The sequence below is a fragment of the Osmerus eperlanus genome, chromosome 25 (genome assembly GCF_963692335.1).
Source record: "Osmerus eperlanus chromosome 25, fOsmEpe2.1, whole genome shotgun sequence".
NCBI classification, from domain to species: domain Eukaryota; kingdom Metazoa; phylum Chordata; class Actinopteri; order Osmeriformes; family Osmeridae; genus Osmerus; species Osmerus eperlanus.
This window is the reverse complement of record NC_085042.1, coordinates 10,524,399-10,551,221: the sequence shown is the minus strand read 5'-3', so window position 1 is coordinate 10,551,221 and position 26,823 is coordinate 10,524,399. Positions and strand designations below refer to the sequence as shown.

The following is a 26,823-nucleotide window of genomic DNA, read 5'->3' as shown; positions in this document are numbered from 1 at the left end:
AGGGCTAGGGTTGTTCAGCTGGTTTGTCTCTTGATACTCAGATGATGTTGGGTTGTTTGCTTTATTAAAGGAATATTTTGACACAATTTCAGAATCAGGTACATCTTGCTTGATTTCGAGCATGTACAGGAAAGCTAAACTGGGTTAGGGTTAGCTGTTTTACACTATTGATGCTAGACGGAAGGAACAGAACTTACCAGAGCCAGTGTGAAGCAGTATTAGCACCTTTGTGCCATTTCATGTATTATTTTTGTATCACCAAAAACCCCCAAGGAAAAAAAACATGCAAACAAGATCTACGAGTCTGATTACAACAGAGCTGTTTAGGGGTCGTTGGGTTTTATCATTTCCACCCTGCAGTCTGTTTTGTCAAGAAATAGATTTTTGCAGGAAGCATACTGGATTTGGCACTTGAAGCAGCTTTTCAATCTTTGCTTGGCTGCAGGAAACCATTTGGTTAAAACTGATTGCTGCCAATACGGCTTTCTTGCTCCAAAGTTAACTCAATTGACTGAAATAGTTTTCAGTTATTTATCTGAATCAGGAGATGACCACCAGCAGATGTCTCTCTGCTGGTCCTTTTCAGTTGTGTCTGTCAGTCTCCCACTTGGGGCCTATTTATTCCAACAGGCTTTTTCGCGTGTTTTCCCTCAACCTTATGTAGCAAGATGGCCACCTTTTATAATTATGGACAGGCATGACCACAACCACAAAACATGCGCCACATATGTGAAGCAGATGCTGCCATGGTTTCTACAGTTAAGCTAGCAGTAACAGGCCAGGAGGGCCCTGCGAGACTGTCACCTCAGCTGGGGTACATCCCTCTCAACGTGTTTCATTCACGATTCAGGCAGCTGACTGTTTATCAGACACACACTGTATATTCATACACAAGTGCACAAACACAAACCTATTCATACAGTATCCATACTGTACACAATACAAACATTCTGGGGTCTATCTTCGCTTCCCACGTCAGCAGGCGTAACTCTTTTGACTTCCCCATATCTACTTCTGTTTTTACCCAAAGACACATGCTGCCCTGATACATCTGGTTTATTCTCTGGTTCATTCTCTTCGCCGTTGCAAGGCAGAATGTGCAGACAGCTCATGCTAGTGTCCAATTATTTTCCAGATACAAAGCCAAGCGTGGTGCAGAATAATTATCTTCTGTGTCCTGCTCCAGTGCTGTATGAAGTGGGACAGTAAGTATCAATGAGGCGGTGGAGGGATGGTACCATGCTAATGGAGTACAAACATACTGTACAGTAAATGCAGACTGCATATTATGCATATTTAATGCAAATCATTAATATGAATATTAATGTGTATGATTGTGTACATTTATAATTTGTTTGTTCTAAATATTTAAAATTTTCCACCAGAGGTACTAATGTTTACTTAGTCTGAGGAGTTTTGAAAGGTCTTTAATAGGTGCAGCAAGAGCAGCAGCAGCTGTCAGGTATAAGAGAGACAACTGACACCTTAGTCACTCTAACTCTAACCAGATACAGGAGAGGACAACTGATACTGATACCTAATACTGACACCTAATAGGATCTCATGGGAGTCAGGTGGCTGAGCGGTTAGGGAATCGGGCTAGTAATCTGAAGGTTGCCAGTTCAATTCCTGCCCGTGCCAAATGACGTTGTGTCCTTGGGCAAGGCACTTCACCCTACTTGCCTCGGGGGGAATGTCCCTGTACTTACTGTAAGTCACTCTGGATAAGAGCGTCTGCTAAATGACTAAGGCTGTGTCTACTACCGCGCACTTTACTAAGTACACTGCAATACAGTGCACTGCAATACAGTGCACTTACATCTGTAGTGCACTCCGTCGCTGATTAGTGCTGTCTCAAATGGAACACTTAAGTTAACCACTTGGCGGGAAGTGACGGACGCAAATCTGATTGTGACACCCGCGAATCTAAGGCGAATCTGCTTGCGAGTCATTTCGTCCGCCATTATTTTAGAAATTAAATGAAAAGCTGCCGAAAGGGCTCCTCCTCTTCCGCTACGTAGCCAATATGGCGCCCGTTTAGGGCGAGTAGTGTCCATCGTTGTACACTGCATTTTTTGACCGTTTGCAGTGCGTCATCCGGGTACTTTCAGTGCACTGAATTCTGCTGGTTCTGTCAGTGTAAGCGCCCTAAGCACTGAAAGTCAGTGCTCGAAGTGCACAAGTGCGCGGTAGTAGACACTACCTAAATGTAAATGTAATAACACTACTGGAGGCCTGACATGTGTCTGTGCATTGTAGATGTATATAGATACAGACACTGTGTGGCCTGTATGTATTCACATCAGTTGTACATATGCATGTATTCACATGTCAGTTGTCAGCAATGCATTGAGTATTTTTCCATCAGGATATCAGTTTTTTTCTCTGGAGTCACCAATTTAATCCCAATCACAACAGATGATCCCTGAGACATTTTGATGGAACATCAGATAGTAATGTCCTCCCTGACACCAATCCAATCCAGGACAGATTATGTATGAGGGCCTGAATGTCTCACAGGTGCTCAGGGGAGATTAAGGTAGTCTGTGAAGCTTAGAGCAAGTTGATCTATTCACAATCAACAATTAACACCACCTCAAATAATCCCCTCAACTTTAATCCAAACTGCTACGATAACATGTTTTTGTACCTATTGTGCCATCCTTCTGGAAAAATAGACCCAGTTACCCCAAGTTCAAACATGTATTACATAAAGAATATGAATAGTAAGGCATTTTGTAGCAGCCCACGCACACAACCCAAGGCCTTAAATCCAACCTGAACTAGTGCTTAAAAATGTACTGTAGGTAAAAAAAAAGTATTGCTAATTACTTTTGTCCGGAAGTTGTTTGCTGGTACTGAGAGGCGAGTAAACACATATACTGGAAGGGGTCTTTAAAAGGATGTGTGACAGATGAAGCCTTTCCCTTTCCACGCTTCCCTCATTTAAATAATTCACTGAGCACTACCATCCCGTGCAGCCGGACCACCTGCATGTAACATCAGAGCCTGGGAAGCTCTGGCTCAGTCCATCTGGCCTTGCTTCCTCTCCGTTAGCCGGCTCTGGGGGCCAGAGGGCCTTTCCAACATCACAGGGGAGGGTTGTTCCTCTGTGATGTAGATGTATGTTGTTCTCACTATATATATTATAGTTTCCCTTCAATGTAGATGTAAATACTGTGTAGTTAGGTCCATAAGTATTTGGACATTGACACCATTTTCATCATTTTGGCTCTGTATACCACCACAATGGATTTGAAATGAAACAATCAAGATGTGCTTTAATTTCAGGGTATTTACATCCAAATCAGGTGAACGGTGTAGGAATTACAACAGATTTTATATGTGGCCCCCCCCCTTTTTAAGGGACCAAAAATAATTGGACAAACTAACATAATCGTAAATCTAATTGTCACTTTTAATACTTGGTTGCAAATCCTTTGCAGTCAATGACAGCCTGAAGTCTGGAACCCATAGACATCACCAGACGCTGGGTTTCGTCCCTGGTGATGCTCTGCCAGGCCTCTACTGCAACTGTCTTCAGTTCCTGCTTGTTCTTGGGGCATTTTCCCTTCAGTTTTGTCTTTAGCAAGTGAAATGCATGCTCAATTGGATTTAGGTCAGGTGATTGACTTGGCCATTGCAGAACATTCCACTTCTTTGCCTTAAAAAACTCTTTGGTTGCTTTCGCAGTATGCTTCGGGTCATTGTCCATCTGCACTGTGAAGCGCCGTCCTATGAGTTCTGAAGCATTTGGCTGAATCTGAGCAGATAATATTGCCAGAAACACTTCAGAATTCATCCTACTGCTTTTGTCAGCAGTCACATCATCGATAAATACAAGGGAACCAGTTCCATTGGCAGCCATACATGCCCACGCCATAACACTACCTCCACCATGCTTCACTGATGAGGTGGTATGCTTTGGATCATGAGCAGTTCCTTCCCTTCTCCATACTCTTCTCTTCCCATCATTCTGGTACAAGTTGATCTTGGTCTCATCTGTCCATAGGATGTTGTTCCAGAACTGTACAGGGTCTTTTAGATGTTTTTTGGCAAACTCTAATCTGGTCTTCCTGTTTTTGAGACTCACCAATGGTTTACATCTTGTGGTGAACCCTCTGTATTTACTCTGGTGAAGTCTTCTCTTAATTTTTGACTTTGACACAGATACGCCTACCTCCTGGAGAGTGTTCTTGATCTGGCCAACTGTTGTGAAGGGGTTTTTCTTCACCAGGGAAAGAATTCTTCTGTCATCCACCACAGTTGTTTTCCGTGGTCTTCCGGGTCTTTTGGTGTTGCTGAGCTCACCAGTGCGTTCTTTCTTTTTAAGAATGTACCAAACAGTTGATTTGGCCACACCTAATGTTTTTGCTATCTCTCTGATAGGTTTGTTTTGATTTTTCAGCCTAACGATGGCTTGCTTCACTGATGGTGACAGCTCTTTGGACTTCATATTGAGAGTTGACAGCAACAGATTCCAAACACAAATACCATACTTGAAATGAACTCTAGACGTTTTATCTGCTCCTTGTCAATGAAATAACGAACTCCCATGAGGGAATAACATACACCTGGCCATGGAACAGCTGAGCAGCCAATTGTCCAATTACTTTTGGTCCCTTAAAAAGGGGGGGGCCACATATAAAATGTATTGTAATTCCTACACCGTTCATCTGATTTGGATGTAAATACCCTGAAATTAAAGCTGAAAGTCTGCACTTAAAGCACATCTTGATTGTTTCATTTCAAATCCATTGTGGTGGTATACAGAGCCAAAATGATGAAAATTGTGTCAATGTCCAAATACTTATGGACCTAACTGTATATGTTTCCCTGTGGCCATGTGGAGGCTATGCCCAGGCTGAATATTGGTGAGTCATACCTGTAAACGTGGATCTAAACAGGAGAGGTAGTTGAACCTAAGCCGTAATACCAGCTGTGGCTTCCTGTCTCCCTGGGGATTCAGGACTGGGTTCAACCCTGTGAATGTCCAGGAATCCCCTCATCCAGCCGTCCATCGAGAGATGCTCTCCCCGGGCCTCCCGCCCAGGGCATCATCTGTGTGGACAGCTGCAATGTCAGGGCTTTAACACAGCATCTCTTGGCACCCCTCCTCCCTCCGTATCTCATCCTCCATTAAAGGAGATGCCCCCCCCCCCCCCCATGTAGGACTGGATAGGGAGGTTAAGTGGTTTTGCTCATGCGTTAACATGTCCTCACCTGGTGTTTTCACAGCCTCGGTGGGTAAAAGACAACTGAGGGGAAGGGCATCCCATAGAGCAGGTATCGCTGCCAGTGTGACTCATCAATAATCCAGCAGCCTGGGCCAGACCTAGCCCTTACCCCAACCACCATCTAATCTAGCAGCCTGGGCCAGACCTAGCCCTTACCCCAACCACCATCTAATCTAGCAGCCTGGGCCAGACCTAGCCCTTACCCCAAACACCATCTAATCCAGCAGCCTGGGCTAACCTAGCCCTTACCCCAACCACCATCTAATCCAGCAGCCTGGGCCAGACCTAGCCCTTACCCCAACCACCATCTAATCTAGCAGCCTGGGCCAGACCTAGCCCTTACCCCAACCACCATCTAATCTAGCAGCCTGGGCTAACCTAGCCCTAACCCCAACCACCATCTAATCTAGCAGCCTGGGCCAGACCTAGCCCTTACCCCAAACACCATCTAATCCAGCAGCCTGGGCTAACCTAGCCCTTACCCCAACCACCATCTAATCCAGCAGCCTGGGCCAGACCTAGCCCTTACCCCAACCACCATCTAATCTAGCAGCCTGGGCCAGACCTAGCCCTTACCCCAAACACCATCTAATCCAGCAGCCTGGGCTAACCTAGCCCTAACCCCAGCCACCATCTAATCTAGCAGCCTGGGCTAACCTAGCCCTAACCCCAGCCACCATGGCCCTTATGGAAGAGGAATACCTGAGGCATTGTGCCTTGCTGTCCTGTTGTTCTCTAAATTCTGTTTGGATATAAATTACATTTTATGTTAGGGTTAGATATAATTGGATAGGGTTGGATATAATTTAAATTTTATGTTAGGTTTTCAACCATTTTCCGAGGCGTAAATATAAGAAGGGATTTGATATAGGCCTGCTTTAACGCTTTTAAAACCTTAGTAATGAACTATATTTTAAATTTCTCACACGTACATGTACTGTATAGAGAAATGTTTTCTCTTCCAGATTAACATGAGCCAGCCCGGGCCTCTGGCACAGCATCCCTCTCTTTGAGGAAAGTTACGCTACTTCTGTCAGCCACGCAGGCTTCTGCAGAGTGATTATTCCTGGATTCTAGGTGACAGTCTTTGCATATGTTCAGCTGTGAATTATTCAGCCCACTCAATTTCCACGTCTTTAAACAAAAGCCGTAAGTGAAAACAGTGTCACCCGGTCCAGCTGAATCGCATCATCAGCGACTAACATCACAATGAGCTTTTTTGACAGAAGAGCGTGTGTTCTCTCATCGTGTGTGAGTTCTGTGTGTGTGTGTGTGTGTGAGGAGAAAGTTTCTACGTTAGCCATCCATATCTCCAGTGACATGAGGAGAAGGCTTCTACGTTAGCCATCCATATCTCCAGTGACATGAGGAGAAGGCTTCTGCCTGGCTACAGAGACATGAGGAGAAGGCTTCTGCTTCTGCCTGGCTACAGAGCCCCTGAGAACTTGTGGAGGAGTTCTGAGTGTTCCCATGACAACCCATCGTCTCATTCAGCCATCACTCATACATCAAGCTCAACCGGCCAAGCAGCTGGAACTCTCTCCTCGCTGTCACTCATGCTCTTTTATAGTGTTAAATTTACGAGGAAAGGGACACAATGAATAATTAATCGTTTCGTTGTTTTAAGTTTCTGGGACAAGTTGCACCCACTAACTCCTGTTGCCATTTCAGCCAATTTATCAGTTTTTTTATGAAATACTCTATGTACAGTATATAGCTCAAATGCATTTAAACATCATATATATATATATCAAAGGTACAAAACTCTTGACAAATATGAATAACTACATTCAAAATATTTGGTTAGTATTTAGTAGGTATTGGTCACAAGTAATAATCTGGTCTGAAATATATGACTCAAAATGTAGCCCTTATTTCCTGTGTAATTATTGCAGTTTACTGCTGTTGGGGGGGGGGATCATGCTTTGCGCACTATGGTTGGGTTGTCTTGCGTTAAGGATGTCCGGCGATGTCAGCAAGAGGGGCGAGCGTCTGTCAGCCCCCCCCAGTAGCCCCCCCGTTAGCCCCCCTCAGCCCCCCCCAGTAGCCCCCCCGTTAGCCCCCCTCAGCCCCCCCCAGTAGCCCCCCAGTAGCCCCCCCGTTAGCCCCCCTCAGCCCCCCCCAGTAGCCCCCCCGTTAGCCCCCCTCAGCCCCCCCCAGTAGCCCCCCCAGTAGCCCCCCCTCAGCCCCCCCCAGCCCCCCCCAGTAGCCCCCCCGTTAGCCCCCCCCAGCCCCCCCGTTAGCCCCCCTCAACTTGGCGGGGCCGACAACTCCAGCTTGATTAACAACCTGCCCACCATTATTATGTATTGAGGATGTCAGCTAAATTAGCCTCTCCCCTCATCCATTCAGCAGAAGCACTTAGTTAACATGCAAGAACCAGTAACGGCCTTCCGCCAACCGCCCACAATCTCAACATTTAAGATCCTGTCAGAATGTCTCTTCAGTACCATTAAAAAGAGAATATGTAGCACGCTTTACAAAGACAAGTTGTCAGAAATGGCTCATTCTAAGTTCATCCCATTTTAAACTTGCCTGAAATCATAAATAAGTATTATTGTGAGAGAAAGTGCAAGGAGTCCACATAGGCTATTTAGAATACACTGCATAGTAATGAACACATGGTCTGGCCTCTCATCTGTTGGGACTCACTGGAGAATACCCGCCCAGGGCAGAGCCTCAGGCTCAATCCACAGCAAAGAGTCCTCTTGTTATTATTCCAGAGCTCTACCTTTTCATCCAGGACTCCCCTGCACGCTGCCACACACTCTACCACATTTCACAGACAATAGTGTTTTACATCGTTTTTTAGTATGGAGGATTTCAGGCGTTTCGCATGGTTCCATTTCCTGCCCTGGGTTTCTCATTAGGCCCTTGGTAATTGGATTGGGCCTAATAGACATATGGAAATTGCGGTGCCGTTCATCATTAGGCTTTTAATTGCACCTATTTCTGACCTATCTTCTCTGATAAATAAGTAATACTCGAGATTATGTCGTTTGTGATTCCTTTTAATGCGCTCAGTAACAGTAAGCAGTTCATCTAGAATTCAACAGTCTATTGTTTGCACTTGCTCTTGTGGTTCTAAGCACTGATTGGACTGTTTTCTAGGACAATGGATGTTCTGGTCAGCCTGAATCATGGCAAGTCCTTCATCTCCAGTGCCTTCACCATCACTGCCACAACATGTGTAAGTACTGGAGAGCCTGCCTTCACCATCACTGCCACAACGTGTAAACACCGGAGAGCCTATCCATTGTAACTATTTTGTGAGTGGGAATGTTCTCTGGAAATGATTAGAAGCATTGTAAGGAATAAATGTTTAGTTTATTTCTTTTTTTTTGTTTATATGACAGTCTTGCTGTAGCATGACTCTGCAGTCCTCCTCTGTGTTTCACAACCCATGTGAAAGGAAGTCCTTTAGCTGGGGTCCAGCTGTGAGCTGATCCACCAGGCCTCTCCATCGTCTGCTATCTGCCTGAACTGACTATCAGACTGATACTAAAGTGTCTTTGTCTTGTTTATAGGCCCTCCACATGTAAAAATGACTACCTGACAATGTGGGATTCTATGTATTACGTTTGTATTAAGTGTGTGTGATGTGTGTGTGTGTATTAAGAGTGTGTAATGTGTCCTCTCTCCGGGCAGTCGGATGGATGGGTGGTGGCCATCGTGTTCCTGGTGCTGCTGCTTCTCCTGGCCCTGGTCCTCATGTGGTGGTGCTGGCCCCTGTGCTGCACTGTGGTGAGCTGCACCCTCCAGTCACACCACCCTGACCTGCACCCTCCAGTCACACCACCCTGACCTGCACCCTCCAGCCCTGTCACACCACCCTGACCTGCACCCTCCAGTCACACCACCCTGACCTGAACCCTCCAGCCCTGTCACACCACCCTGACCTGCACCCTCCAGTCACACCACCCTGACCTGAACCCTCCAGCCCTGTCACACCACCCTGACCTGAACCCTCCAGTCACACCACCCTGACCTGCACCCTCCAGCCCTGTCACACCACCCTGACCTGAACCCTCCAGCCCTGTCACACCACCCTGACCTGCACCCTCCAGTCACACCACCCTGACCTGAACCCTCCAGCCCTGTCACACCACCCTGACCTGAACCCTCCTGTCACACCACCCTGACCTGAACCCTCCAGTCACACCACCCTGACCTGCACCCTCCAGCCCTGTCACACCACCCTGACCTGAACCCTCCAGTCACACCACCCTGACCTGAACCCTCCAGTCACACCATCCTGACCTGAACCCTCCAGCCCTGTCACACCACCCTGACCTGAACCCCTCCAGTCACACCACCCTGACCTGAACCCTCCAGTCACACCACCCTGACCTGAACCCTCCAGCCCTGTCACACCACCCTGACCTGCACCCTCCAGCCCTGTCACACCACCCTGACCTGCACCCTCCAGTCACACCACCCTGACCTGCACCCTCCAGTCACACCACCCTGACCTGAACCCTCCAGTCACACCACCCTGACCTGAACCCTCCAGTCACACCACCCTGACCTGAACCCTCCAGCCCTGTCACACCACCCTGACCTGCACCCTCCAGTCACACCACCCTGACCTGAACCCTCCAGCCCTGTCACACCACCCTGACCTGCACCCTCCAGTCACACCACCCTGACTGATATTTCCCTGCAGGAAGTTTACAGTAGATGGATGAATGATATATCCCTGCAGGAAGTTTACAGTTGATAGCCTGCAGGAAATTTTGTCGATTTGTTGTTTTAAGAGTAATCTCTGTTGTTCCGACCACCAGGTACTGTAAGGGGCCCGTTTCCATAAGCTATCACTCTATAAAGCATCACTCTTGTAAGCTAAGATCCTCTAAAGCATAGACAAGAGACTGTGCTGGACATAGTTCAAAACTGCTGTAACAATATGTCTGTGTAGAGGCAGAGGTAGGTTAGGTTAGGGTCCGCAGCCTCTAGAGTGATACACGGCCTCTTTGAGAACCTGATGGGGCTCCATCCAAGAGCATATTTTGGAAAACCAACAAAGACATTAAAATGTAAAGGCCCTGCAGCATGTCTGGCTGTGGCCAGGCTGGTGTTGGCCTCCACTGGGGATGCAGAGGAAGAGGGCCATGTGTGCTTGTTAATATTTAAACCCCAATCTGCCAGTCTGCAGCAATCAGAATGAGGTCCTACATTCTCCCTCTGCATCTACACGTCTCCTCTCACTCTATCCCTCTTCCCCTCTCCCTTTACCCCCCCCCCCCCCACCCCTCTTCCCTCTCTCACATGGAGTGACGCCAGGCAAAAGGTCATACAAAATGCGTTATGGCACTTGAAGTGTTTATTTGTGATTTGATTGGAAAACAGCCCTCAGAAGCAACCCTCTAATGTACTTGCCAATACAGCACTAATGCTTTTATTGTTCTTAAACTCTGGTGTGACAGTCTTTATTTCCAGACATTTCAAATACACCTGCTGAGACATGACAGTGTGTTCATGCTAAATCTAAAATACTGGTGTGTAGTGCATGAATGTCCTCAGAACAAAGTTCGGGAAGTTTCTATAATGAGTTTTACATTGTGGTGTTTTCAGTGTTAAAGTTACATTTTCATTTCATGACATTTCCCCCATCATGGTCTTCAGAAGGAGAGTCACAGCTGTTATGTTTACCTGCTTGCAGTTGGTCCCTCGGGACCTGTGTTTACAATGTTTCTTGCAATAGATTCATATTTCCCATAATGAAAAGTGTAGCATTTTAATTTGCGAATATGCTACCTGCCACAATTCCCTCTCAGGCTAAACCATGAAACAGCTTGAAACAACAGGGAGTAGAATGGAGTGATTATCAGCTGGATATTCCAGAGAGCCATATGGGGACTCGGCCCCCGGAGTCTCTGATTGGTCCGAGTTGGTGTTGCTGCTTCAAGCGGCTTGTGCTAAAGTCAGATGGCTAAGTATCACGGCAATTTGGTTTTATTTTTTAATTACCGTGCACACTTCTGCCACATGGGTGGGTGTGCCTTTTCACATCTGTCTGTCGGTAGGTAGTTAGGACAACCGCACAGACCCGTCATTCGTATAATGCTTTATTTATCCCACAATATGTCCAGGAAATCTGCTGAATAATTACTTACTAAAAAGAGGTAATCCTTTAACGTAAGGTCTTCCTGAAATTATGTTAATCATCATGCGTGGAGCCTTTCCCCCAAAAAATTATGGGATTTGCTTTCAGCCAGTTATAAGTCAAAGAGCAATTATTTCAGTCTAATTGATTATTTTGTCATTAGAGTAATGACAACTGTGCATCAGGAGTATAATGTGTGCTTGAACATGAGCTAAACAGCTGTTCAACCTATGATACAATGTGATTATATTGCACCTTTTAGAGAAACTCATTTAGCAAATGCAGAGGCTGGGATAGCGGTGTGTGTTGGATAAGTAACAGACTAAAGGTGGGTCTGCTTTAGACGACTGCTCTTCAGGGGAATTCACTGTTGTCAGTAATATGTTTTCAGCTCCATGCACTTGTGCAGATTGGGAAAGTCATACGCTTTTAATTGCTGAGTTTTTCAAATGAGTTATTTGAGTCACTTTGTGTGTGTGACAGAGCGTGTAAAAGATTCTGTCTGTTTGTCTGTACTTGCTCTTCCTGGTGTGTGTTTGTGTGGGTCTGTACTTGCTCTCCTGTTAACAGGGCAGCCACACTCACCCCAAACACTCCCCTGTTAACAAGTTGATTCTGAGCTTTTCTTCATTTTGCACAAGGGGCTGCCGAACTGTTTCAAAGCAGAAACATGTAATCAGTTACAGTTAGTTACAGTTGTAATCAGTCGTCAGTTGTCACACATGTGAGGCCTCAGAGAGATATCCAGGCCAACGTGACAGTCACTGTCACCTGCCACCAGGCACCTGCATCAGTCCCCATCTGTACTTGCCCTGACGTGTGTCTGTGTCTGTGTGTGTGTGTGTGTGTCTGTGTGTGTGTGTCTACATCCAGGACGTGTGTGTGTGTGTGTGTCTGTGTGTCTGTGTGTGTGTGTGTGTGTGTGTGTGTGTGTCTACATCCAGTGACAGGCCTTTGCTGATGGCACACTGTTTGTCTTCTCTCTCTTTTCAGGTTATCAAAGACCCCCCTCCTCCTCCTCCCTCTTCGCCACCACCTGTGAGTCCATTCCAAGCCCTCCCTCCGTCCCTCCCTCCCTCCCTCCATCCCTCCCTCCGCACCTTTTTTTTTCCTTAAAAAAAAAGTTGAGACGGCCAATTTTGAGTGAGGACCAGAACTGTGAAATTTAAGAAGCCGCTGCAAATGTTATCTTCTTTTGCTTTTTTCTTCTGTTCCTAATTCTGTCCTTCTCAACTTTTTTTTTTAAGGAAAGAAAAATGTGCAGTGTTTTTTTCCAGAGCTGTAGTATCACTGACTTAAATATCTGTGTGTTTATAGTTGTTTGCTTTGTATCTGTTTTTGCAATGCTAGAGTGTATTTGTGTGTTTGTATTTGTGAGTAATGTAGCTGAACTCCTCCCCTCCAGGAGCCAGAGGAGGATCCTCTCCCCAAGAACAAGTGGCCGACGGTGGACGCATCCTACTACGGGGGCCGGGGGGCCGGGGGGATCAAACGGATGGAGGTCAGATGTTGTTCTTCTCTCAAGTTCAGATTGACCTTGTTTTTCCCACTGTACAAGATACTGTTCACACAGATGTTCTGGATGTTGAATATCAGATCTAAACCGTGTTACTGCATAGATGTTGAATATCAGATCTAAACCGTGTTACTGCATAGATGTTGAATATCAGATCTAAACCGTGTTACTGCATAGATGTTGAATATCAGATCTAAACCGTGTTACTGCATAGATGTTGAATATCAGATCTAAACCGTGTTACTGCATAGATGGGGCCTTTGGTGCATGGTGCCTTTGTACCCCCACCCCACCAAGCAGACCTTGCCCCCACCCCACCAAGCAGACCTTGCCCCCACCCCACCAAGCAGACCTTGCCCCCACCCCACCAAGCAGACCTTGCCCCCACCCCACCAAGCAGACCTTGCCCCCACCCCACCAAGCAGACCTTGCCCCCACCCCACCAAGCAGACCTTGCCCCCACCCCACCAAGCAGACCTTGCCCCCACCCCACCAAGCAGACCTTGCCCCCACCCCACCAAGCAGAGTTGGAATCATGCAAAGCTAAGGTGCCAGCTAGCTGTAAGACGGAAGCTTTCTTCTGTGGGGGGGGGGGGGTGCATGATGCGTTCCTCATCAGCCGTCTGAGGACTGACATGACAGGGCCCTGCCATCTCACTCCACACTGAACCGGGATGAAGGATTGAACGCTTGCTGTCGGCTTGATGTATCCATCTTCCCCCGAACTCCCAAACCTCAGCAGCCTTTTGTTAGATTGCTGTTCACTCGCTTGTCTGTGTTTACCTCAAGCTCCCCACCCCTACTGCCCCAACCCTCCTCCTTGCTGCCCCCTGCTACCCCCTCCTTACCAGCCCCGAGGAAGACGGAGACGCGAACTTCAGAGAGCACAGGGGAACCTCAGGGGAACCTCAGGGGAACCGTTCCTCCGGCTCCGTCCCCGGAGCGTTGTTTCTCTGCTGCAGCTCCCCCCTCGTCCCCCCCTCGCTCCCCCCTCGTCCCCCCTCGCTCCCTCTTCTCAAGGATCAGGTTGATGCTCCACGACAGCCCACTTCAGAGCCTTCGTCTGGATCGAGGGGGGAAGAGGTGTTGTTAAAATCAACCTGTCCTCTTTCTCTTTCTTCTACTTCAAGACGCCACACTGAAGTCCTCTTCGTCCCCAGTGCATATACACAACCTTCGATGGCGAGCAATCTTTTATTCATCACAACTCCTCCCTTTTTTTAACCACACCGCAGGAATATCCCAGGGATTGCTTCTGAAAAGCTGTTCTATATTGTAGCAGCTTAACCTACAGCTTGAAGAACGTGTTGCTAATTAATCACCTCTCGCTATTCATGTGGCAGTAGGATTTTCCCCAGCAACAGATGTGATGAATTCAATTAAAACTAGGGCAGCTTGTAGAACGAAGCAGAGACACTGTAAATGTTGCTGGAAACCTATTTAGGACAATTTAGGTCAAAATCAATATTTGGACATTTTAAAGAGGTAAAAAAAGATGTTCATTTTGTCGACAGTCATTTATTGTTTTTTTTTATTGACCTTGGAGTATTTATGTGATCAATGCCCTTCATCTTTGATAGAATGTTTTTCGCTTACATCTCACGTCTACACTTGTACAGTATAAGCTTTACACAATAAAACAATCATGAAGAGCTCTACAACATCCCTCCTTCCGCCTGGCAGGATCAGCCATAAGTTTGTAACATAGCGTTGCTATAGATATGAGAGCTTCACCCCAAACACCTGCAGCCCTCACCCCGCCCCGCTGTGCCCTCAGGTGCGCTGGGGGGAGAAGGGCTCCACCGAGGAGGGGGCCCGCCTGGAGAAGGCCAAGAACGCCGTGGTGTCGGTGCCCGAGGACGCGGAGGAGCCCATGATCAGACGGACCCCCAGGGCCACCCCCCCATGCCAGCAGCAGGAGTCCAAGTGGTACACTCCCATCAAGGTGAGCTGAGGAGGATGTCTGTGCTGGGATGGGCCATTCTCAGAGTTTTAGCTTGAATTGATTTATGCTGCATAGATTCCATTACATGTGTGGAAGCTGTATGTACATGTATTCTAAAACATGAGGATGCTATATATCCATCCATACCACATGCCCACGAAAGTTATCTAAGTCATGGTGAACACAGTCATAGTTAATATGAGCCATGATCTGTCTTCCCCAGGGTCGTCTGGATGCAGTGTGGGCATTGCTGCGCCGGCAGTACGACCGCGTCTCTCTCATGCGGCCGACCGCTGCGGACCAGGTAAACCCTAACCCTAACCATGGGGGAGTTTGGCCCCATAAACCAACCAAACCATAACCATAACACCCAAACCATATCCAAACCCACCTGAAGCCGGATGTCTTCAAAACCCCAATATCACTATATCTTTTTCTTAGATTAGGCACCACTGCAGCGAGTTACAACACACTAGTGATACAGCATGACAACATTGGGCGGGGGGGTCTAATGATGTGTGCGTGTGCTAGCTAGCCAGCTGGGTAAGAGGAAGCCAAACAGAATACAGTCTTAGTTTATGAGGCAAGGCATGGTAGTTTGTGAGCACACAGGAAGTTGCTGGATCACATTCAGTGTTGTGTTGTGGTTACCAAATACGGGTGTGAGCTGCAGCTGCTTCTCAAGCCTCCGTCTGATAAGCATGACCTAATAAGGTCTCTCCTTCCTGATAAGCATGACCTAATAAGGTCTCTCAGGGCTCCTACCTCTCACACTCACTTTGCACGTTTATTTATTCTCAAAATACGTTTTCAAAGGTTTCATTTAAATGGTATAGCATAAAATAATGTTTTGATTTCACATTCTTTTGACACCTATACTGTATCTTGTTGTTTATACATTCCAGTTTGAGGCATGTCATTGAACAAACAAGCACATCTCCACCTAGCTGTTGAGTCTTGGAAGCATATGACAGCTTGATATTTGGACTTGGTTTTCATATAATACACAATGCTGTTGGAACATGGAGACATTTGGCCAGCTGTGAGGCTCCCTATGCTAGACAGGAACTGAACACTTATAAGGATTATCCTCTGCTAAGGGTTAAAGGAGCAGCCTGGAAGATCTCACCTCACTACATTGTTTCCTCAACTTTAAGCTTTGTTGTGATATTTTCATTTAATGAAAATAGTTTTCTCATCTTCAGGAAAAAGAATACATGATTTACATTATGTTCCTTATTTTAAATGTTTTTTTTTTTAAACAACCTGAATTCGTAAGACGATTTTTTAACCTCTACTGCAGTTTATTGGGTGTGCTCAAGCCTTCGGCGAGAGCACAACCTTTGTTCTCTCACATATATATTATTATTATTATTTTTATTTCTTTTTGCCCCCCTAAAACTCAGTCAATATTTGGCCTACATAGACAACGTAGGTGTCAAAAGTTTCGTCTTGGTAGCGATTGAGTTGCTTCTATTGGAATTTACGTTCCGTTGCATGGTTTAGGCTCAAGTTAAGTTTTTGTGGCGAAAAGTAAGCTAACGGTGGCTAATTTGCTAGCCACAGTCACTGACGTTACTAACGTCACTACGTCACTAACGTCACGAAAACACGCGTGACTACCTTTGGCAGAACATTCGTTTCGCATCTGTTAACTTGGGGGATAGCTAGGCTAACTATAGCTTTACTGCAAGGCAGCTGCAGAAACGCCACAAGCACAGAGGCCAGGGTGATAACTATTTACTCATTTTACTTTGTGATATGACACACACTATTGTGATGTGTAATGTACAGTATAAGCTGATATTATTAAGGAAGTACATCTACTTTCGGAAACAGTAGTCTACTATTTCACTGAAGTATTAGCATCATGACATTAGCCTGTGTTGCCCGGGCAACACATACTACAGTGGTCTATGATGTAGCGTTATCTGTTTTCAATCGTTAAAATAAACATTCCTCACATATACATTTTCGTTGTAGGATTTATTCTGACATTAGTAAACGATTTGTTGGTGAAATGACCATTACCTGTGGTTTCAAACCAGTGTAGCTCACTGCAACGCTGTAGCTTACGCGAGACACACTACAAAAACATCTACACTACAGTAATAAAATGTATTCGTTTTGATTCAACGATGAGGCTGCCTCTTGCAGGGGAAATGAGAAGACATCTATTTCATTCTACACTTCACTCGTATTTTGAGTTGTAAATGAGCAGCAAAAAAAAAGATGCTTTTAAATCTATGTAATATTTATACATAATAAGTAGGCCCTATGCATTTTTTATATAAAATATACAGGAATATCAGTTGTAAAAATGGCATTAAAATCCTTGTACAACCGACGCAAGCAAGCACACCCTACAATTTCCCCAGAAATTGTACCCTCTCTAGTTGAATGTGTTTTTTAAAACAAGCAAAGGGAAAAATAAAGTAACGCCCACTGGTAGCTTTGAGTTCCCAGGTGTGTTTAGGCCGGCTGACAGGAAGTGTTTAGGCCTGCTGACAGGAAATGAGGCTGTGGTGGCAGCAGCAGGTCTGAACCCTAACCCTTACCCTGTCACCCTTCGTTCAGTGAGCACATGCCCAGCCGCTGCACCCTCCCCGATCACGTCAGCAGCGCGGGCAGCAGGGATCACAGAGGAAGAGGCAGGCAGCAGGGAGGAGGGGAGATGCAGAGGGGAGGAGAGTCACAGGGAGGAGGGGCGATGCAGGGAGAAGGGGAGATGCAGGGAGGAGGGAAGGTGCAGGGAGGAGGGGAGATGCAGGGAGGAGGGGAGATGCAGAGGGGAGGAGAGTCACAGGGAGGAGGGGCGATGCAGGGAGAAGGGGAGATGCAGGGAGGAGGGAAGGTGCAGGGAGGAGGGGAGATGCAGGGAGGAGGGGAGATGCAGAGGGGAGGAGAGTCACAGGGAGGAGGGGCGATGCAGGGAGGAGGAGAGGTGCAGGGAGGAGGGAAGGTGCAGGGAGGAGAGGAGGTGCAGGGAGGAGGGGAGGAGGAGAGACACAGGAAGGAGGGTAGGTGCAGGGAGGAGGGGAGATGCAGAGGGGAGGAGAGTCACAGGGAGGAGGGGCGATGCAGGGAGGAGGAGAGGTGCAGGGAGGAGGGAAGGTGCAGGGAGGAGGGAAGGTGCAGGGAGGAGAGGAGGTGCAGGGAGGAGGGGAGGAGGAGAGACACAGGAAGGAGGGTAGGTGCAGGGAGGAGGGGAGGAGAGACACAGGGAGGGGAAGTAGGGAAGCAGTGAGGGAGGGCCAGAGAGAGAGGCAGTGCAGCTTTGATGGCGGACAGCAATCCTCCTGGGTAATGAATGTTTCAGTGATGCAGCGTCCGCTGGGTTGGGACTCGTACAGGTGTAAGGAAGCAGGTTGTCACAGACATCTGTTCAGCACCGGGCACCCCTTCCCCCGCCCTCTCACCTCACCCAGTGTCCCACTCCCCAGCCTCTCCTCCCCCCAGCCTCCCCCTCACCCCCCCAGCCTCCCCCCTCACCCCCCAGCCTCTCCTCCCCCCAGCCTCCCCCTCACCCCCAGCCTCTCCTCCCCCCAGCCTCCCCCCTCAGCCCCCCCCAGCCTCCCCCCTCACCCCCCAGCCTCTCCTCCCCCCAGCCTCCCCCTCACCCCCCCAGCCTCTCCTCCCCCCAGCCTCCCCCTCACCCCCCCAGCCTCTCCTTCCCCCAGCCTCCCCCTCACCCCCCCAGCCTCCCCCTCACCCCCCCAGCCTCTCCTCCCCCCAGCCTCCCCCTCACCCCCCCAGCCTCCCCCCCTCACCCCCCAGCCTCTCCTCCCCCCAGCCTCCCCCTCACCCCCCCAGCCTCTCCTTCCCCAGCCTCCCCCTCACCCCCCCAGCCTCCCCCTCACCCCCCCAGCCTCCCCCCTCACCCCCCAGCCTCTCCTCCCCCCAGCCTCCCCCCCAGCCTCTCCTTCCCCCAGCCTCCCCCTCACCCCCTTAGCCTCTCCTTCCCCCAGGCTTCTGGATTGTCAGCAGATGCAGAGAGAGAAGTGGGAGGAGAAAGAGTTCTCCTTTTTTTCTTTTTTTCTGGTCTCACATTTATGCCCGAGGGCGTTCAACACCAAAGGTAGAGCGGGGGTGGACACAGCTGCAGTGCCGAACTCGCCCCAGGCACAAATAAAGAGATCTAATGTGGTTTGACTGTGTTGTCGGGGAGACCGGGGAGCCAGGGAGGCACTTCAGAGCCAACTTAGTGCTGCAACATCTGCCGCCAAGTTCTGCCTGGGAGTGACTAGGGACAGCAGGTATAAGGAAGGTGGCAGGCTACAGGGAGAGCGGAGGCCTGGCCCTGTTCTGGTGTTACGGCTCTTTTGAAGGGGGGCAGGGCTGTGTGTTTGCTGTCGGCTGATACACACACATTAAAACACCAGACGCAGGTATTGTTTTCCAAAAGCAGCCATCCACAAAATGTACAAACAAGGTTTGCCATGAATCATGCATGAGCACTATTATCACTATGCACCCTCTCACAAAGATGAAATGTCTGAAACACACATCGGTGGAGTTTCTGACTGAACAAAACAATATTATAATTTGCTCCTCAGATTGTTACCAGGAAGTGTGTGTTTATCTGTATATCTGTTATCAGTATATCTGTGTGTTTGTTTGTGTATGGGTTGTGTTTGTGTGTATGTGTGTATGGAGGGGGGTTATCATCTGAAATGATTTCATCTGATTTAGACACCACTATGTTGTTAAGGCATTTAAGCTTTGATCTTCTGTTCCGGTGAACAAAATGTGGTATTATTTAGACTTTGTTCTGACACCTCTTTGCCTTATTATGTATATAAATAAAATAAAAAAGATTAGATGTGAAATCACTTACACTGACAATAGATAGATATATCACCACATTCTCACACACACACAAACACGACCACAAGCATTCTGGCCATTGTTCAAAACATATCATTTCACTTAGCCTGGCCCCTGCATACATTAAACCCTATTAAAACAATGGCAGTGATAAACACATAGCTTATTAGTCTAGTGCAGACGTCCTCAGTCCTCAGGGCAGCTGTGTAATGAGCTGTGGTCACATGGTCAGAACCTCCGACCAGACAAAGACAACATGGCATGCAGACGAGACAGACGGGACAGAGGGGACAGAGAACAGAGGGGACAGACGAGACAGAGGGGACAGACGAGACAGAGGGGACAGACGGGGCAGAGGGGACAAATGAGACAGACGGGGCAGAGGGGACAGACGGGGCAGAGGGGACAGACGAGACAGGGGGCAGACGGGGCAGAGGGGACAGACGAGACAGAGGGGACAGACGAGACAGACGGGACAGAGGGGACAGACGGCACAGAGGGGACAGAGGGGACAGACGAGACGGGACAGTCGGGGCAGAGGGGACAGACGAGACAGACGAGACAGACGGGACAGAGGGGACAGACGAGGCAGACGGGACAGAGGGGACAGACGAGGCAGATGGGACAGAGGGGACAGACGAGACAGAGGGGACAGACGGGGCAGAGGGGACAGACGGGGCAGACGACAGGCGGGGGACAGACGAAACAGAGGGGACAGACGAGACAGGGGAGGCACTCTCGGTCTTCTTGGAGGATGGGGGAGGATGGAGAGAGGGGGGAGGATGGAGAGAGGGGGGAGGATGGAGAGAGGGGAGAGGATGGAGAGAGGGGGAGGATGGAGAGAGGGGGGAGGATGGAGAGAGGGGAGGATGGAGAGAGGGGGGAGGATGGAGAGAGGGGGAGGATGGAGAGAGGGGGGAGGATGGAGAGAGGGGGAGGATGGAGAGAGGGGGAGGATGGAGAGAGGGGGGAGGATGGAGAGAGGGGGGAGGATGGAGAGAGGGGAGGATGGAGAGAGGGGGAGGATGGAGAGAGGGGGAGGATGGAGAGAGGGGGAGGATGGAGAGAGGGGGGAGGATGGAGAGAGGGGGGAGGATGGAGAGAGGGGGAGGATGGAGAGAGGGGGAGGATGGAGAGAGGGGGGAGGATGGAGAGAGGGGGAGGATGGAGAGAGGGGGGAGGATGGAGAGAGGGGGGAGGATGGAGAGAGGGGGGAGGATGGAGAGAGGGGGAGGATGGAGAGAGGGGGAGGATGGAGAGAGGGGGAGGATTGAGAGAGGGGGAGGATGGAGAGAGGGGGAGGATGGAGAGAGGGGGAGGATGGAGAGAGGGGGAGGATGGAGAGAGGGGGGAGGATGGAGAGAGGGGGAGGATGGAGAGAGGGGGGAGGATGGAGAGAGGGGGAGGATGGAGAGAGGGGGAGGATGGAGAGAGGGGGGAGGATGGAGAGAGGGGGGAGGATGGAGAGAGGGGGAGGATGGAGAGAGGGGGAGGATGGAGAGAGGGGGAGGATGGAGAGAGGGGGAGGATAGGGAGTGGGGGGAGGGGTAGTTAAAGGGGTGTGGTGCTGGCGCTAGCTTGGAGTTTGCTGGTGTAGAGGGGAACGTGACAGCATGGCAAGGCTTGGCCAGGCTAACCAGTATCCCGGGGGTGTAGATCTACTCTCCATACCCAGGCTCAGAGCCTCCTGCAGGCCTGCCCCGACACTGCTCAGGACTGGATCAAGACTGCTACCGACCAGACTTGACTGTTTGCGTACAATGAGCCAAGGGACTTCATAGCAGACAGGCTGATGTAGTGGAGTATCAGTGTTCCGTAGGGTAGCGGGGTCACAGCAGCCAGGAGGGGAGTTCTAAACTCTTACTTGTCCGGAGATGCATGAGCTAAGACATATCTTTCAGGGTATTATGCTTAACTGCTTGAATGACAGTAGTTGACTTAGTTGTGACAGCCTCTCATGAATGCCTATGAAGGCCAGTGAAGAACCCTAACATCTTAGTGTGGGTTAGGGTTAGGTCATCTTGGTAAATAGTGTGGGCTCTTAGAAACTCCTCGTGTTGCATGCAGTGTTGGTTGTGTGCTTTGAGATTAATCCAAAAAATACTTTTAGTTTGATATTGGCCTCCAAAATTACCATCATAAAACTGTCATGTTGATGCAAATACACATCTCAATTTTACAAAAAAAAAGGGTCTTGATCGAGAGTAAACAATCTGGCAAACAGTATTAGCTTACAAACGACCCCCCAGATCAGAGAGCATGAAATTTCTAATTAACAGGGTCGTTGGAATTAAACCAAAGTGTCACAATATTAAAGCTCTGGAAACGGGTCTGAGACATTCAGAGTTGATTAGGTCCCCCAAATAACAATCAGTCATCAGCCCTGGACGCCCCCCCCCCCCCTCTGGACGTTTAGACCCCAAACACCCCCCCCCCCTCTGTCCTCTCTGATCAGCCCTGGACGTTTAGACCCCAAACACCCCCCCCCCTCTGTCCTCTCTGATCTCACTAGCTTATCCGCACCATGGACAGGTCTTCAGAGAACACTCAAAACTCATAAGTGAAGTCCTTTACAGTTGCACCTCTGTTAAGTTTCATGGATGTGGCACTTTCCTAGTCAGAGTTAGCAGGGGTGCATTGGCAAGACACAACAGCCTGCCCTGAAATAAACCCCCCATGTTGTTCTGTATATCCAGCATCAAATGATCTTACTGTACATTGAGGGGACCAGTATGAGTAACCAGAGTAAGTTTAATTTGGGATGGGAGGGAGGTAGGAGGAGGAGAGAAGGAGGGAGGGAGGAGTAGGGGAGAAAGAGGGAGGGAGGAGTAGAAGAGAAGGAGGGAGGAGTAGAAGGAGGGAGGGGTAGAAGTGAAAGAGGGAGGGGTAGGGGAGAAGGAGGGAAGAGGAGAAAGAGGGAAGGGTAGAAGAGAAGTAGGGAGGGAGGGGTAGAAGTGAAGGAGGGAGGAATAGGGGAGAAGGAGGGAGAAAGAGGGAGGGAGGAGTAGAAGATAAGGAGGAGAAAGAGGGAGGGAGGAGTAGAAGAGAAGGAGGGAGGGAGGAGTAGAAGGAGGGAAGGGTAGAAGTGAAGGAGGGAGGGGTAGGGGAGAAGGAGGGAGGGGTAGGAAGGGTAGAAGAGAAGACAATAGGTGTGTGCGATCGCGAGTTGTATTCGCCAGGGAAGCAAAAAAACAGTGGACCTCATTAGTCCTATCAGTGGACGGCCTTGTTAGCCCTAACAGGCAGTAACTAGGGGCTGACAGGTCTGTTCAGCCACACTCCCCCTAGAAGAGATGTGACAGCTTTAACCGCAGCGGAGAGCGCCACAGATTTATGAGGCGGCCCCTGCTCTCTTAACCAGATTAGTTCCTTTTACATTAACTCAGGAAAAGTAGGGCAGATGTCCGTGCGGCTGGTTGTAAATTCGATAATGGCCGCTGCATTAATCGGCACGAGCTAGCCCCCAATGACCAGGCAGGGTGCTGGGGGGGCTGGGGCTGGTAACGGGATTACTATTGGAGGGGTAACACAAACACACACTCCCCTCCCCCACCCACCAGTGTGTGTGTGTACTATTGGAGGGTAACACAAACACACACTCCCCTCCCCCCACCCACCAGTGTGTGTGTGCTTGTGCATGTTGGCGCTGGTCCGGGCCGGTGGCGGGCGGCGCTGGTTCCGGGCCGGTGGCGGGCGGCGCTGGTCCGGGCCGGTGGCGGGCGGGGCTGGTCCGGGCCGGTGGCGGGCGGGGCTGGTCCGGGCCGGTGGCGGGCGGGGCTGGTCCGGGCCGGTGGCGGGCGGCGCTGGTCCGGGCCGGTGGCGGGCGGCGCTGGTCCGGGCCGGTGGCGGGCGGCGCTGGTCCGGGCCGGTGGCGGGCGGGGCTGGTCCGGGCCGGTGGCGGGCGTGGCTGGTCCGGGCCGGTGGCGGGCGGCGCGTCATGGTGTTAGACACGTAAGAGGGGGTCATTGAGGACAATGATAGGTGGGTGGTCAGAGTGAGACATTGATGTGTGTGAGACAATATGAGTTCTGGACATACATTGTCGTGTAAGTGCTTTAAATAGGAACACTGTGTTTATACATTCATGTCCAGTCAAACATTACATTGAACGGATTTTATAACTAAGGATTAAAACATTTTTTTAAGAAAATTGTTTTGTTAAAACGACACTGTACATGTACAAGCTTCTGTTGCCACATACCAACCCAAATGAAATCAAGCTCAATAAGCCGTTTATCAGATTGAAACATCAGCTCACAACACATTTAATATATTTTAGCTGCTTTTTAAGATTCCATCTCAGGCTTCTTTTCCAAGTCAATTTTTTATAGTCTGGATTAAATTTGTTTGTATAGACTGTTTTAAAAAAAATCTTCAAAATCAATCAATTTGAACATACTGTACTTTAATACTCCCACAGACTGTTTTGTTCTGCAAGGTGCAGTGTTATGATTATCCTGCTCTGTCTCTCTACCCGGTGTTAGGATAGGGTTGGGTTAGGGTAGTGTGCTGGTCTGAAGTCCTGCTGGAGGCTGTGTAGAGGCTGGAGGCTTGTGTGTGTAGAGGCTGGTGTATGTAGAGGCTGTAGAGGCCGGTGTGTAGATGCCAGTGTGTAGAAGCTGGTGTGTGTAGAGGCTGGTGTGTAGAGGCTGGAGGCTGGTGTGTAAAGGCCAGTGTGTGGAGGCTGGTGTGTAGAGGCCCATGTCACCATGTCACCATGTGGGCACACCACAGCGTTCTTCATCCAGATTACAATCAAAGGGGTTCCCTTGTTGGCTAGGAAGGCTGGAATCTTGGCTTTAATTAAATAACCATTATTGTTAATGTCAGCTTTGCAGAGGCTGGTTCTGTCGTGCCCGTGAGCCCCCTCTCCCCCCCCCTGACAGACAGGAAGGGGCATGCACACGCACTCCCCCCCCCACCCCTGACAGACAGGAAGGGGCATGCACACAGGAAGGGGCATGCACACGCACACACTCACATATTCTAATGCTGCTCTCTTCTAGTCCCTTCATTAGAATTTATAAAAAGATGGAAGCGGGTATTTATGTTACGCAGGGAATATGTTCACAGTGAATATTCAATTATCCCTACATTAAATACATGTAATGATGTGTTGACATCAGCTAATACGTTTTGAAGGGCTACTGTATTCGTGACTTTGTTATTACAATCCCTGTGCAATTATATATTGCATATTGCATGTATTTTTATTTCCATTTCCTACCCATGATAATCATATGGAAATGTTATTGTGGATGAGAGACAGTTATTGCAGTAACAGGACAGTAGATAAAAATAATAATAATTTTAGTTTGTTGGTTTAATACTAATATATAAATGTTGTACAATTATTACACAAATCAAACACTGAAAGAGCCTTACTTCACCCTGCTTACCCTTCATATTAAGGGGTCAGATGGCTGAGGGGTTAGGGAATCGGGCTATTAATCATAAGGTTGCTGGTTCGATTCCTGGCCGTGCAAAATTTGTGTGTCCTTGGGCAAGGCACTTCACCCTACTTGCCTCGGGGGGAATGTCCCTGTACTTACTGTAAGTCACTCTGGATAAGAGTGTCTGCTAAATGTAAAATACATTTATTTAGGGTTTTATACGTTGCCCTCTAGTTAGACATGTGTTAACCGTATCTACTGGCATTGTTCAGAATCAGCTTTACAAACCAAAATTCCTTTAAAATGCCTTGTTTGACCTTTTTTCTGACTTTGTAGCACTTTATTTATGTATGTAACCAACTGATTAAGCTCCTAAGAACTGCTCCCTGGTGAACACCCCACGGAGCCCCATTGTGGACAGACCCCCCCCCTCCCCCGATGCTGGGTTATGTAAGTCCTCCAGGCCACACTGAATACAGCAGTGGTCTGCAGAGAGGAGCATCGTGTCTCTGGCTGTGAAAGGGTCAGTCCTGGTCCAATTACCAACTGCACGTCATTAACTCCTTCGCTGCCTCACACAGTTTCTAATTAGCCTGATTATGCTAATGAGCTTTGTCATGCAAATAGGGCCGTTCCTGAGCTCTTTATCTTAAACTGTAGCTCAACAGCTATTAAAAGCAGTTTTTATTTATATTCAACACTAATTCATGCACTCGTTAAAGCACGACTAAGCAGCTTCCTACATGCGGCCCGTCAGAGGTATGACAAAATTATTTTGTTTGTTATTTTTTTGTTACTACTTGATTCTCCAGTTATTTAAACTCTATGTTGGACCATGTGCTTCATCTGGTGTGCTGAGTGGGTCATGATGACATTACAAGTGGTGGTTCATTATTGATTGAAAGGAAAGATGCAGATAGGACTACTTGGCAGAAACTAACCCAAACTGTTGAATCCTCTCAGGATCGCTCTGCATTTTTATCCATATTTCCTTTGTACATAAGTCATTGTGTGCTTTACAATATGCAACAAGATATATTTAGCAAAATTGCATTGCATTTATCTTGAAGCATAAATTATGTAATTAATCATCATGAATGATGTTTCTGATGCTAATGATGATAGTTTATAAGCCAGCCTATTAACCTTAATGACAGTGTGATCTTTTACAGTTGATAGTCTGTCTCCTTTAAAGTATGCTGAGTAATGATGATGCAGATAGAATTGATGTATCAGTAATCTAATGGGTTTAAATTGTTAAAGCAAAATGGCACCTATCAAAGTTTCCATGCACAAACATGCAGCCCCACTGAAGAAAAAACACCCATTAAAATGAACATGGTGGAGAGATTATACAGTAACCCTAACCCCAACAAGTATATTTCTAACTTCCCCTGCTGTGTGTGGCCCTTCTGTCTATTTATCTGTGTCTTAGGCTCAGTGCTCATGTTAAGCGTCCTTCAATCCCAGTCTTTGTTAGCACAGATGCAGATTGTGTCTCCCTGTTAACACCTCAGATGTCCTGGCTGGGGACAAGCTCTCCTGTGTCTCCTACTCTAAGACCTGTTCACTCTTTCACGCCATCTTTCTCACACTCTTTCTGTCTCTTTCAATGGATCTACTGTAGCGAACTGGCTTATTTAGGGTATTTAGGACAGTTTCTATCTCCCAGGGTCTGGGTTAGGGTTAGTTGTGTTTCTATCTCTCAGGGTCTCCTTTTATATGTCTTTGTAACACTGTACTGGTCCCTTCCCCCCCCCCCCTCTCTCTCTCTCTCTCTCTGTCTCTCTCTCTCTCTC

At 48.4% G+C, this 26,823-nt stretch overlaps 1 protein-coding gene across 2 annotated transcripts in view; it reads left to right on the top strand.

Annotated features, from left to right (window-relative positions):
* Positions 1-26,823, top strand: part of antxr2a (ANTXR cell adhesion molecule 2a) — a 51,216-nt gene that overhangs the window by 12,134 nt on the left and 12,259 nt on the right. For both annotated transcript variants that reach the window (XM_062451428.1, XM_062451427.1), the window contains 7 exons: positions 1,136-1,205; positions 8,349-8,427; positions 8,886-8,981; positions 12,337-12,381; positions 12,749-12,844; positions 14,637-14,804; positions 15,028-15,108. In XM_062451428.1, coding sequence (XP_062307412.1) covers positions 1,136-1,205; positions 8,349-8,427; positions 8,886-8,981; positions 12,337-12,381; positions 12,749-12,844; positions 14,637-14,804; positions 15,028-15,108 — 635 coding nt within the window. The remainder of the gene's footprint in view (positions 1-1,135; positions 1,206-8,348; positions 8,428-8,885; positions 8,982-12,336; positions 12,382-12,748; positions 12,845-14,636; positions 14,805-15,027; positions 15,109-26,823) is intronic.